Source organism: Pogona vitticeps, chromosome 3 (genome assembly GCF_051106095.1).
Source record: "Pogona vitticeps strain Pit_001003342236 chromosome 3, PviZW2.1, whole genome shotgun sequence".
Lineage (NCBI taxonomy): Eukaryota > Metazoa > Chordata > Lepidosauria > Squamata > Agamidae > Pogona > Pogona vitticeps.
Genome location: NC_135785.1, coordinates 145,096,258 through 145,110,260, shown reverse-complemented (window position 1 = coordinate 145,110,260; position 14,003 = coordinate 145,096,258). Strand labels below are relative to the sequence as shown.

The 14,003-nt window shown below is 40.6% G+C and overlaps 1 protein-coding gene across 31 annotated transcripts in view; it reads left to right on the top strand.

The window, feature by feature from the left end:
• The window catches only part of MYCBP2 (MYC binding protein 2), a 251,648-nt gene that overhangs the window by 166,935 nt on the left and 70,710 nt on the right, over positions 1-14,003 (top strand). For 12 of the 31 annotated variants that reach the window (XM_078390789.1, XM_078390788.1, XM_078390784.1 and 9 more), the window contains 4 exons: positions 163-295; positions 2,620-2,745; positions 6,570-6,641; positions 11,007-11,168. In XM_078390789.1, the coding sequence (XP_078246915.1) occupies positions 163-295; positions 2,620-2,745; positions 6,570-6,641; positions 11,007-11,168 (493 nt within the window). The remainder of the gene's footprint in view (positions 1-162; positions 296-2,619; positions 2,746-6,569; positions 6,642-11,006; positions 11,169-14,003) is intronic. The other 19 variants (XM_078390804.1, XM_078390803.1, XM_078390798.1 and 16 more) reach the window with 2 other exon arrangements.

The window sequence follows — 14,003 nt, the reverse complement described above, 5'->3', positions numbered from 1 at the left end:
ATTCTGCCTTATTCTTTGGCTCTTATCTTGAATAATGCCTATTGCCATTGTATGACATGAAAGAGGCTTGTTTTCATATATGGAAGCATTTTTCTGTATCTTAATACTACTTTTCGTATGTAAATTAAATGTGACTTCAATATGTGTGTGTGTGTGTACCAGGTGACTAACTCGGAAGGGACATGGGTACAGATGGATAAGAACAGCATGGTAGAGTTCTGTGAAAGTGATGAAGGTGAAGCATGGTCCTTGGCGAGAGACAGAGGTGGAAACCAATATCTCCGTCATGAAGATGGCAAGTTTTCTTAATTTTACAAAGCTGTTAGTTCCAAATGCTTAGAATATAAGCACACACATACTCCCCCCAAAAGAAAAGGGTGTGTTTAGGTGTAAATAGTGTTACAATTCCATTGAAATATCAGGAAGCTTAAGTAAGAAGGGTTTAATATTGAGATATTCAAGGCTATTTATCTTATAGAGGATAGAAATGGCCATATTCTGACATTCTCCCAAAAATCTTGTAGTCAAGCAATACAGCTGACACATATATTCTCAACTTAAAGAACTAGACCGAAAGCTTACAGCTAGGGCATATGTATAGTCCAGAAGATACTTCTTTAAAGATGTTTTTGAGAAACTGAATAATTTTGAATGCAAAATGTTTTATTAAAGTAATCTAGGCAAGTAAAGATTTCAGCATTAAATAACTCTTAATAAACTTAGCGTATGGGAATTACACATAGGACAGAGAAGCTCCCTTCATGTGTTAATAGTGAGAAGGGCATCAGTGCACAGATAAGAGCAATGTGGCCACAGTCCTGCTCAAGGTTTCAGTCTGAAGACTGTGGCTTCGGTCCTCCCTTACCACAAATGGATGTCTGAAAAGGGAAAGTCTACACACATACTAAGCTGACAGGATTCTACTTACATTCATAATCAATGCATGAACTGTGACAGTGGAAGTTGCATAAATATATTTCTTCCTGCACATGATCCTTCTTTACATAATTTCACACAAGTCCTATCCAGGTTTTACTTACCACAGGATGGATTCAGCATGTGAAGGACACTTAACCTTAGCTGTGCTATCATTATGTTCCTTATATGGAAAGCAACACATCTGAAAAACAGGTTCTTTTCCATGTAATGGCTCTCTTCACAAGTAAGAATGCTTGAAAATCAGGGGTCTTGCTCTTGGGGAGAGCCTTTATGCAAACAGGAACCTCTCTTCTTCAGACATAGCACTTTCCCCATGAGGAAACATGGACAGAAGAGTTTAGGTGTTCTGTCCACTTGTTGAGTTGACATACGTAAATAAAACCTGTGTAGGACTGTGTGAGCTCCACCTGTCCCCACTGGACCAGCGGGCATTCCATCCCCAACAAGTGGGTTGAAACAAAACAGGGTTTATTTAACTGGGTGGGGGATGAACAACAGCCAGTTCAATGTGTTCCATTGGTCCTAGTTCTCATCAAGGGTTCAAGGTCCTTTGGCACAGTCTCTTGCTCTCTGGTTCTATCAACTGAGGTCAAATCCAGCCCCTCAATATGTCTAATTTTTTCCACTAGATCCTTGGATAACAAGTCCATAGATTTCTGAGTCCATGTCCCCCTTGTCTCCTACCTGCTACTAATAGAGAGGGGCAGTATACCCACGTCAACAGCAAGACTGAGAGGGATTTCCCTGTATGGTAACAGGTTGTTTCTGACTCTCGTGGCTCTCTTTCTCAGTTGCCTCCCAATGCCGGTGTTCCAATCTTCTATTGGTCTTCTTAGCTTCTCACATCTTCCATTTTTTCATCCCTCTCTCTTGACTCTTAATTGAACTAATACCCCTTTCCATGGGTCTTCTTTATAAATGTAATCCCACTCCCTCAGGGGCTGTGGTTCTTCAGTGAGGGAATCCTCAGCCAAATAAATCTCTGACTATTCCTCTTGGGCATCACCCCACTCTTCTTCCTCTAATTCCTCTTCTTTGCAGGTTTCTCTGAGAGTCCCTCATTCTCCTCTTTCCTTCTTTTTTACTTTAGATTTCCCTTCTGTCTCTCCCAAGGCACCTTACTCTTCCTCCTCTTGACCTGTCCTGTCCCCCCCTTCTCTTATTCTTCAGGGTTCCTTTCCATTCTGGTACCTTTTTTCTCTCCTTCCCTTTTGGCAGCAAGACAGTCTTTATATCCACCATGTGCTGGGGTAAAGGAGTTCTTCCCTCTCTTTTACTGGGTGCCCTCCTATTCCTAAGGCTGACATGACTCCATAGGCCTCCGAGTTCCACTTTCCCAGGAACTAAATGTTGTGGAGCTCTCCTATTCAGTATGTTGCATATAAGCCCCCACGATTGGCGCACTGGTAGGTTGATTGGGTTTTGCTTGGTCATCAGAGCACAACAGGCCACTGGCAGAAGCATTTGTTTCCATGTTCTCCTTACAGACTGTAGTCTTGAACTAATGTCTACAGCATTCTGTTCATTTCAATGGAAGACTTCTCTGAAGTTATGAATCGAAGTTTCAGCTTTGGCTGACGAAGGCCATATTTCGACTTGCTTTGCAATTTTCTGACTTTCCATTGCAGTGAAATGATAAATTAAATCTAAAGCAGATATGTTTCTTTGCTTGTTCTGCAGAACAAGTCCTTCTGGATCAAAATGGCCAGACTCCGCCACCAAGCCCTTTTTCTCTGCAGACATTTAACAAGGCGACAGTGTGTAGCAATGGACAAGGATTTGATTATGGACTTGGAAATAACAAAGGTAAGTTTTATGGAACATACCGTACTTCTTTTCTGACACTTTGAATATTGAGTATGTTATCCATTGTAAAGTTTGTTGCATCAGAATATATAACTTTGAAAAAAAGAGATTGTTCTGAGTTTTTTAAAGGGAACTTATAATATTGTGTTGCAACTTTAGTTGTAAATTAATGAATTTTCCTTACATGTAACATATGGTACAGAATTATAATACAAAAGTGATGTTGCTTATCTGTTGGACAATATACCTTGAAATTGTGATAATTCCATCTTTCTTCACCAGCCAAAATCACTAATCTTGAGGAACTGCTTTGAAATCTAGAACATTTTTTGCCTGTGCCTTATAAAAAGTTTGCTTCCATGTAATTTGCTTTTCATTATAATTATTTGGTGTCCAGAGCAAATATTTCTGAGAAAGCACAGAATTACTTGATTTATAATCTATCTAATAGTAGGTACTCTATTGGCGTTGGAAAAAAGTACTTGTATCCTTATACTTGTTACTGGTCTTTCCTTGTTCTTCCAAAGGACCTGGGCATCTGGTGTGCTTCACAGTAGAAGAATGTTAGTGCCACACAGCCAGTAGTGCTGGAATCTGCTAGTGTCCCTGTGTTGATACAGGTTTTAAAAACAAGATTGGCCTGTCAAATTCTTTTAATAAAAGGGAATGAGCTATCTTATTCCATTACTGATATATACAGTGGTGCCTCGCTTAACGGGTGCCCCGTTTAGCGAAGAATCCACATAGCGATGAAGATTTTTCCATTGCTTTTTACATCGTATTGCGATTTTTCCTATAGGGAAAAATCGCATTACGATGATGGCTCCCCCCCCCCCCATCATCGCAAATGCTCCGTTTTTGCAGAGCTTGCGATGAGGGGGGGAATCCCTCATCCCAGAAAAGAACTGGAGCCATCTTCCGGGCTCCAGCCCCTCCCCCTTCCCGCCTTACAGCTGACGGGCGGGAAGCTGCGGCTGCTCTTAGAAGCTTGCTTAGCAGCTAAATAGGCAGTGTAAAAGCACTGCCGAAGCCTCTGAAAGCGGGGCTTTGCCGGGATGGGGGTGGGTGTCAGGGACAGGCCCACCCACCCCCCGCCACCACTCCCGCACCCCCCCCTCGCGCCACCCCCATGGCAAAGCACCGCTTTCAGAGGTGCATTTTTACTGCCTAAATAGCCCCAGGGGGCTTCCGAAAGCGGCGCGAGGGGGGCGGGGTGGTGGTGGGCCTGTCCCTGCCACCCACCCACGCACCCCCACCCTGGCAAAGCCCCACTTTCGGAAGCCCCCTGGGGCTATTTAAGCAGTAAAAATGCACCTCTGAAAGCGGTGCTTTGCCATGGGAGTGGCACGAGGGGGGATGCTTGGGGGTGGCGCGATGTGGGTGGGCCTGTCCCTGACACCCACCCACCCACCCCCACCCCGGCAAAGCCCCGCTTTCAGAGGCTTCGGCAGTGCTTTTACACTGCCTATTTAGCTGCTAGGCAAGCTTCTAAGAGCAGCCGCAGCTTCCCTCCTGTCAGCTGTAAGGTGGGGAGGGGGAGGGGCTGGAGCCGGGAAGAGGGCTCCAGTTCTTTTCTGGAGGGATTCCTCCCTTACCGAGGCGGCGAAAATGGCCGCCCCTATGGAGGATCCTCGCTGAACGGTAAGTTTTTGCCCAATAAGAACGCATTAAACAGGGTTTAAAGCATTCTTATGGGCTTTTTTGTTCCATACAGCGATGTTTCCAGATAGCGATGTTAATCCTGGAACGGATTAATGTCGCTATGCGGGGCACCACTGTAGTTTGAAAAGCAAAATTCAGTATCAGTGGGGGGGGAAAGAGTATTCAGTATCAGTGTGTGCTTGTTTTCCTGATATTATAATATTCATTTAGATATGCTGTGAAAACAACTTGTCAAATACCACAGTGGACAGTGTATATTGTCCATTGGAATCAGTGAGGGTTTTCTGTGTATCATTCTATGCAGAACCGTCTTGCAGCTTCAAACTGAGAACCTTCCTACCTGTCAATAATTTTGCATATTATTAGCAACTACAAATATTATTGTTGCTGTCTTATACTTCATACAACAAGTAAATGAGAGGAAATTAATACATCCAGTTTAAGAAGATGCACTTATTGCGGTCTCCGTTTCTCAGACATAGAACTGTAAAACAAATAAATGGCTGAAACACTGGAGAGCACAAAATACAGATGACAGTATCTGTTTGGATTTTAATTTTTGAAAGTCAGGGCAAAATACAACCAGAGTTAAGCACTTTAAAATCTTATTGATTCCTTAGGAAATATACTTTTAAGGATGTCTTAAATTTGCAACCATCATAACAATACCCTTAAGTGAATATTGTGCATTAACCAGGTATTGCTTCAAGTTCAGTGTCATGTTAGTGGGAAACAGGCATGAATCACAAGCTTTCTTGATCATGTGCTTCTCTCTTTAAATGTCTTTTGTTTTCTCTTTAAAATAATACACAGTAAAACTAATGTCTATTGTTACTGGCAGAAATTTAAGCAACTCTTACTTTATTGTCAGATATTCATTAATCCAAGCAACAATTTATTAATTTTGCACTGGAGTGCCTTTGATGTTGCATGTTTATTGCTCCCTGCCCCAGCTCCCATGTCTCATTTTCCTTGTCTGGTGTCCTTTTATGTGAACAGCAGTACAGGAACAGCAGGCACAAAGCAAATTTAACTGTATTCTTTCAGCTGGCATATTCTTGTACCTATCTGTCAGGCTATTTACTCAAATGTAAGTGTAGCAGTGTACCATTAGATGGGTATGAGACACTGTCCCTTTATAATATACAGCTAAATTCACAACAAACATTTCAGAGAGTATTATGCATATTTTCATATGAAATACTTTTGGAAATAAAAGTCCAAATTGGATTGTCATACAGGTTGTGACACAGAACAGGTCTATTATTACAGGTGTATCTGTAATATCCTGCAAAAATTATGTAACTTGATGAATCTTCTTAGGGTTATGTGATAGAATAGGAGTGTGCTGTCTTATTACAAATATACAAATACATGCTTTTAATATTTTCTAGATTAGCTATGTTGTTATAAAATGTTACATCACCATTCAGAATCAATTTGAAATACTACTGTAGTTCAACAAGATGATAAACCTATGTAAGAATTTAGGTTTTAAGGAACATGCAGATATTCCAAGATGAGCAGGATAAATTACTCTTTTATGGCATTTAAATATGATAATTTCCAGTTGGAAGCAGGCAATTCTCATATAGCAGCTTTCAATTCCAGAATAGCAGCTTTAGACAAGACAAACATTTGACTTCACCCAGGGTGAAGCTGGGTTTCCTGTTCTGAAATAAGACATTCAGAGCTCCAGTCTGCTTTTGTGTTTTGTCTTTCCAACTTCTTGCGATTCCTGTCCTGAGTAGGGAAGAAGGAGAAGAATGACTAAGATGTCTTCAAAATAGCCATCTTCTTTCATCTCCAAATATGGGCACCTAATTTCTGCAGTCATGTTAGGTTCAGCTGTGTTATGCCATTATCATCCTTTCCCCAAAATGCCTGAGTGGCCATAATTTCAATAATTCTTTCCCAATATCAGTTGCAGCCACTAAATCTGAATTAAATTGTAACTGCTCTAGTTGGCTTCTAGTTTGTACCTCTGACTAAAATTTCCTTTAATGAGAACACTGTAAATATGTTGCTTTTGCTTAAAATCATATAATCAGAAAGGATTTCATAAATGGGAGCCTTCTTTGATAGTTAGTGGGCATTTTTCAGTCTTAGGATAGACTTGTCTTAGGTTTGATCCAACACTGCAGCCTTAGATTCTTTTTTAGAATTTACAGACTACTGGATGGTGCTTCCTGCCCCGATGTATACAAACAAGGGAGGAGTGGAACCAGTTGCATGTAAGAGTTCCTTTTTAAACATTTTATTAATTTTTCAGTCTATCTAGATTCCATTCATGCTTGTTAAACATCGTGTTACATGGGTTGCTCATAACTACTGTACTTGTTTTCTGCGTCTTGGTGTCTTCTTGGTTTTCTCTTCAAACTCTATGCATTTTTTAAACATCCAAACCATTCATTTGTGTATTTTAATATATAGTATTGGATACTACCATGATATTGCTCTCAGAGTATACAGTGCTCTCAAAATCCTCTAGAAACATACCCAACAAAAGTAATTCCAGTTTCAAATCTATATAACTTTGAGGTGATTTAACCGATGAACTTCATATTTTATACCACTAATAACTGAGTGGGTTTCTAACATATAATAGATGTTATTTAAAACATTTTATACCGACTTCCTTTATATAATTGCTTAGCCATTTCTATCTCCACATTTTCTATCATGTCTGTATCAATATCATATCTAGTGCATATTCATTAAGTACTATTTGTTTTGCCCCATCCTTATATCTAGCTTCAATTGATCTTGAAAACCACCATGGTATGCCTTTACCCTGATTTGTAATCCCTTATTTCAGTTTAATTCCCTTTTTTAATGTATAAGATATCCCCCTTTACAATTCCAGAAGTATATACATGCTTTCAGTGTTGAGGTCCACCTTAATATTTTCCCCTTTTTCATCTAAGTGATTCCTTCTGTTATTTGTCTTTTCCCAATATTTGTTTCTGTCTCCTTGAAGATTCTGCCGTTCCTTCTGTCATCTGAAAACATTTTATACAGTTGATGTGTCTCCAATAGATCTTTATGCACTTGATCTATCTGCATTAAATCTTCCAGTCTATGTTTAATTAATTCTGCTGTTTTTCTCCTCATCTTCCCTTAGCACAGTCAAGATGCTCCTTGGCTTTAGGGCTGGAGTTAAATCTCTTGCCTTTTCCCCCTCTCCTTTCCTCCAGCCCTTCTTTTGATTGGCCTACATCATCCTCCAGCCTCACATTTCCTTGTTCATTATTCCGAGTCTTCTGTTGAATATAGTCGTTCTTTAGATGTGCCTTGAATGATTTCACATCTTCGTTATGAGACCTCACTGTTTCTAGGATTGCTTGAAGGGTAGATTTTGTTTCATCCCAAATTTTCCTTGTTGTAGCATTATGTCCCAAGATGCCAAGTATTTGTATTCCAAGTAAAATTGTATTCCAAGCAAAAGAGCCTCGTGGCGCAGTGGTTAAAACGCTGTACTGCAGCTAAAACTGTGCTCACGAGCTGGGGTTCAAATCCCAGGTAGCCGGCTCAAGGTTGACTCAGCCTTCCATCCTTCCGAGGTCGGTAAAATGAGTACCCAGCTTGCTGGGGGGGCAATGTGTAGCCTGTATAATTAAAATTGTAAACCGCCCGGAGAGTGCTTGTGGCGCTATGGGGCGGTATATAAGTCCAAATTTTAAAAAAAATGTTCAGTAGCTTAGAGCAGTCAGTTCAGTTCCACCAGTAATTGCTTCAGAAAGTCACTTTGGAAAGTTGATCACCTTTAGAGTTAATTTGACACCAGTCTCTGACGTACATTGACAGCCCTGTTCATTCAATGCTTGTATTCTGACTTTCCAAAGTTAATTGTCAATGTTTTGGTCAGATCTCAGAGGGGGGAAAAAGGAGAGTCAAAACGAGAGTTCTAGGTGTTTTGCCAACTCTGTAGATAGTCAAAACAGTTTGAAACTCGCAGCTTTGTTAGACTAAAATAGTTTAAAGAGGAGAATTTCTTAATTTTAACTCCAAAATGCTACTAAACTTCCTTCCTTGAAGTATAATTATTTAGTCAATGTCCGACTTATTTTCTTTGTATCTCTTGTGTCTCTTTTCCCTTCTCCAGATTCACAGCTACTCAATTTAGTGGTTGGGCTAAAATACACTCTTTTTTTCTGTTTAAGGGATTATTCAGTCCAGGGATGGTGATAGAACAAGATAATTAAGATTTTATATCTCACCCAGTGCTGACAACAATGTTAAGTTGGCTGATTTATCATTTCTTCTTTTGCTGGCTGCCAACAACTTGCAAGCAAGCTATTTCAGCTGCTTGTTTCCACCCGCTGGTTGATTAGGGAGTTTCCCGGATCAAACTGGGTAACCGCCGTCTCCCCCATGATCAACAGGCTTCTCCCCCATTTCACCACCTCTTCAGGGTGGTTTTAACCTTCTGGGGGCTCCCAAACAGGTCGGAATTCAGCACAGGGGACGGAGCTCCATCCTCCTGCTGCTGTCTTGTTGCAGCGTCAAGCCAGAAGTCACCACATGTAAGAAGAGTTCCCAGTGTGGTACTGGCTTGGCTTGATTACTAACCACTGAGATTCCTCTGTCTTACTAAGCACTCTTCTCTTGGTTGAAGAGTTATGTAAAGTGACATAATTCTGGCAACCCAGACAGAATTTCCCAACCACTAGGTAAAGTTCCATAAGACAGTGTCCGTGCACAGTGTATGGAGCAGTCCTTTCAGAACACCTTGAGTGAAAGAAAGTCACAAAGTGACTTTTCATTTTTGTGTAAGCACTGCTTTGAGAGATATTTAGAGCTATCTACCCTAGTAAACCAAGATCTATCCCTATCCAGTAAACATCCACTTTAATATATTCTGTTTATTCTATGTTTTTCTGCATCTTTTGTACCTCCTTGTTGCTGGTAGTCATTTCAGCAGACTTGGGGGTAGTCTGAATGTGGGGATTACTTAACAGTCTTTTCTAGATAGCCTTCTCTCATATGCTGATACAGTGTTTGGGAGTGGGAAATAGATAGCCCGGGGTGTGGCTATGAGTGTCATGGACTTAAAAGTCCCAGGAGTGGAAAGCTAAGGGGGAAAATTATCTATTATAAATATTTTTTCTCAAAGCTTGCCAGAAATGAGTTCGGTTGCCTGACTGAGTGTGTGTGTGTGTGTTGTTGTTGTTGTTGTTGTTGTTGTTGTTGTTGTTGTTGTTGTTGTTGTTGTTGTTGTTGTTGTTGTTGTTGTTGTTGTTGTTGTTGTTTTACGTTTAAGGGGCATATACTGTTATGGACAAGGTGCTGCTGAGATGTCATCATTATAGCCCATAGTCTTATAGTAGAAACTACTGGATTTCTTTAGTAGCGGACAGTTTGGCACTTACAGAGGAAAATAAACTGTACAAAAAGCCACATCACAGCATTTATGCAGTTGACAATTTGCAAAAATCTTTGGCCTGATTTACAAAACTTAACATTGAAGCCCTGTGCTGTTCATACAAGGTTTGCATAACCTGTTGCAGCTAATTGCAACAAATTGTTGAGATGTTGGCATATGCATTGGTTGTGCCATTGGGTGTAGCTTAAGGCATAGGATTGATACACACCTTGGCACCTCATCAATTTGCTGTAGTAAATAACACAAACTTAAGAATGCACCAGTAGGATTCTGGCCATTATGAGTAACACCAGAATGGCCTCGAAGTAATGTCATAATTGGGTGGTTTGGTTTTCTAGGTTCTTGATAACATTAACAATGAAAGAACGTATGTTTCAGTATTTCAGTATCTAGTACAGGGCAGAGACTGAAGGCATCAAGAATTTCTCCTTATCCTTCCAGCAACTAAGACTGCATCATAAACCGTATTGATGTAAGAGCGACATGGCATTTTGGGATGGTTAGGTTGTATAAATATCTAGGACTTCATATGACATTTGAGAATGTTAGATGATGAATTAAAGGTGTGCAGATATGATTTGCTTTTGCCATCTGATTCTGTCTTTCTATGTCTTGGATTCTTTGTATAATTATCATTTAGCTTGTGAATTCTGTGAGGGAAAAGAATAAATGAGAAGGTAATCATGGTTAGTAACTGACAGATCCAGTGGGATTCATAAGAATCCAACAGAGTTAAATAAATGAGTGTACTAACAGGATTGCTTGATCATAGGCATGACTAGAGCATTCGTTACTATAGTACCTGTAGTACATAATCCTGTTCCTATGTTCAGAGGAGCTCTTCCTGTACTCTTGGTCCCTTGTTCCTCTAGACTGCTAGTATATTACCAGCTTCATTGGTTTGTAAGGAGTTAAAGGTTTCTGGCTTTGATCATCTGTGGATGGGACAGCTCAGTGTTTTCTTTGTGAAAGCAAAAATTTAATCAGCAGGGATTTGTTTACTTAAAATATCAGTCTCTCGCCTTTCCTTTAAATGACTGCAAGGCAGCTTAATAGTAATAGGTACAATTACTTTGTCTTATTCTGGAATAATACCTAATTACAAGATTGCAGACAAATGGATGCTGTACCAGTTCTTAACTTTTAAATGGACTTCATTCAGCACATTTTGGAAAGTAACAGGTTGTAGTTTTGACTGTTTTGCCCACTGCAGGTGACCAACTGAGTGCCATACTGAATTCCATTCAGTCACGGCCCAGTCTCCCAGCTCCTTCCATCTTTGATCAAGCTGCAAAACCTCCCTCTTCCCTAGTCCACAGCCCATTTGTGTTTGGACAATCCCTTTCCTTCCAGCAACCTCAGCCACAGCTTCAGAGTAAGTCTGTCAGCCTTTCCTGCCTCATCAGTCCATTTCTGAAGCTTTGCCATTGCTGTAACAATCTTAGTTGCTTACCAGCTGCTAACCATCCATCAACACACCTTCTTCTTTATTTTCTTTTATGTTCGCTTTCCATAACTTTGAAGCAAATGCCAGTCTTCCCACAAGTATCAGGGACTGCTGCACTACATGTTTTCTGTGTATTCTGTAGGGTTAAAATGAACTTATAGTGTTTTCTTTTTAAAAAAATACACAATCTTTTAAGATGTTGATTTAATTAAGGATGTTCTAATATCACTGGTGCTGTTAACACCTTAAGCAATATAAATATTTGTTGGTACAACCTGGTCTGTAATACACAAGCCTGTTGTGGTTATACTATCAGTTTGCCATAGTTCAAATTTTAACATCAATTCCAATTTTTTGTTACTGTTTTTTATTAATTTCTGTATAAACAATATACTTGAAAGCTTCACCAATAACTAAGCACAATTCTCAAAAACAAAACTTAATGTATTTTCAAATTGTTGTCATGTTGAGTATAGTTATTGTGTCACAACTCTTTAAGTTACTGTAAGATAGTTTCAGTCGGGTTATCCGGTGGTTCAGTATGTTCTGGATATGTTTTCCAGTTATTTTTTCTCCTTATATAGGGAGGAATCATGAACTGGTTCTGAATAATGACTATCATGTACCTTTAGGCTTTAGTTCATGCCTGTTTCAAAAAGCTGTAAATCTCTGTAAACTAGATATACCAACGGCTTGTTGGTGTCTTCTGCCCTTCAACTGGAAAAAATATAGTAGAGTCTGTCCTGTGCAAGCTTTGTTGCCAGTTCTCAAATGAGGCACTTCGAAGAAGCCTTTTTCCAATAAATATAATAAAATGGTCACAATAAGGAACAGTATAGGAACAAAGACCTCACTGTAGCTTCCCACTTGATCCAGACCTTGGGAACAGCAGGACTGCCTGTAAGTAGGTTTGTGAGCATTCTTCATTTCGCCTTATTCCCCTGTGTCTACACATCTGGGTTTGAGCTGCCTGAAGGGAATCAGAGCTGTCCTTCCTATGAAGACCAAGGACCTGCAGAAATTGGTGGAACTTTCCCTGTGTCATCTGCTTTGGGTGAGTAATACAGAAAAAGCTTCATCTCCTGTAGTCTCTGATTGTCAGGACCCTTAAGCAACTCAAGGTGCAAATAGCTAAGGACCTAGATCCTTTTATATTCACCTCAGTACCAGGTCATGCACCTCTCGATATTCATAAAAATCTCATCCAGCTCCACAGGGAAAAGGGAACTTCAGATATCAGAAGCAGTTTCAGAGTGACAATAAGAGAGAGAAAAACCAAAGAAACAGAGGTTTACAGCTCATATTATTGGTATTTTCCCTGGCTTCACTGTTCTATGAACATCTTACAAAACCTACTACTCAAGTTCTTCTGATCCTTCTGTAAAGGAGCAAAGAATCTTCAGCCTGAAGATGAAATTACTTCCTATGTGTTAAATAAGGTTATTAACATTTTCTGGGATCCAGAACATCCTGTCACCTACCTGCCTTGGTGGTGTTAACTTTTTGATTTTATCTATTACTTAAATCAGCACAAGGAAAATTCTTACATTGAACAAAACTTTGGTTTGAGTAGGTCACTAAAAATAAAAATGGCAGGTTCTCATTACTCTGAGCACCTTAAGTCTTTTCTGAGCATCTTATCCTCTCAAGGTAGGTTTAGCAGTGAGAGTTGTCAATAAGAATACAGTGGTGCCTCGCTTAACGGGTGCCCCGTTTAATGACGAATCCACGTAGCGATGCGGATTTTGCGATCGCAAAAGCGATCACATTGCGATGTTCCCGAAGCAACCGCCAGTCAGCTGGCCAAAAAGTAGGCGGTCACTTCGGAAGGAGTGCGGGGGAGGGCTCCTCCGCCTCCTTCCGAAGCGACCGTCGGTAGGCTGGCCGAAAAAGCAGGCGGTCGCTTCAGAAGGGGTGCGGGGGAGGGCTCCCTGCGCTCCTTCCGAAGCGACCACTGGTCAGCTGGGCGAAAATGCCAGCGGGGGCTTTGGGAGGACCTCAGGGGAGCCCTCCCCCGCGGTCCTCCCAAAGGCCCCATTTTCACACAGCTGATCGGCGGTTCCAAAATGGCCACCGCCCACCTGCAGCGTTTTCGCGCTGATTCCTCGCTTACCGAGGTGGCGAAAAGGGCGGCCCTATGGAGGATTCCCACTTAGCAGTGAGTTTACCCCCCATAGGAACGCATTAAACGTGTTTTAATGTGTTCCTATGGGTTTTTTTGCCCCGCATAGCGAGAAATCCGGATAGCAACATTTTTCCTGGAACGGATTAACGTCGCTATGCAGGGCACCACTGTACAGTAATCTCAAGGATAGGATAACCTTGATGGATTTTAATAACCATAAAGGTGAAATCATTAATTTCATGTTGGGTAGGAACTCTTTCAGAGCTTTGCTAGAATCTCCTTGCATAAGGTTCACATTATGGGGTGCATTTGAAATTTTTCACCAGAATAAAAGTATGGCCACTTGCTCCTAAATTTCTGTTGCCCCTTCATATCTGATAGATGTCTTAGCTGACAACAATGTCCAGTATAACTGTCCATATGGTCATGGTTTTGGATGATTGTTGCTTTATCAATTCTGAGATAATATCAGTAGTGTATAATGAAGATGATTTGAATAGACAGGAGGGTCTTTCCAGAGAAGCCACTTGAGAAGTAGTGCAGGAAATTTCCATGTCTTTCAGTTTCTAGGATTTATCCACCACTAACACCACCACCTTTTTGTTTACCACTGAATTTCTCTAAGTGACTACTAGAAG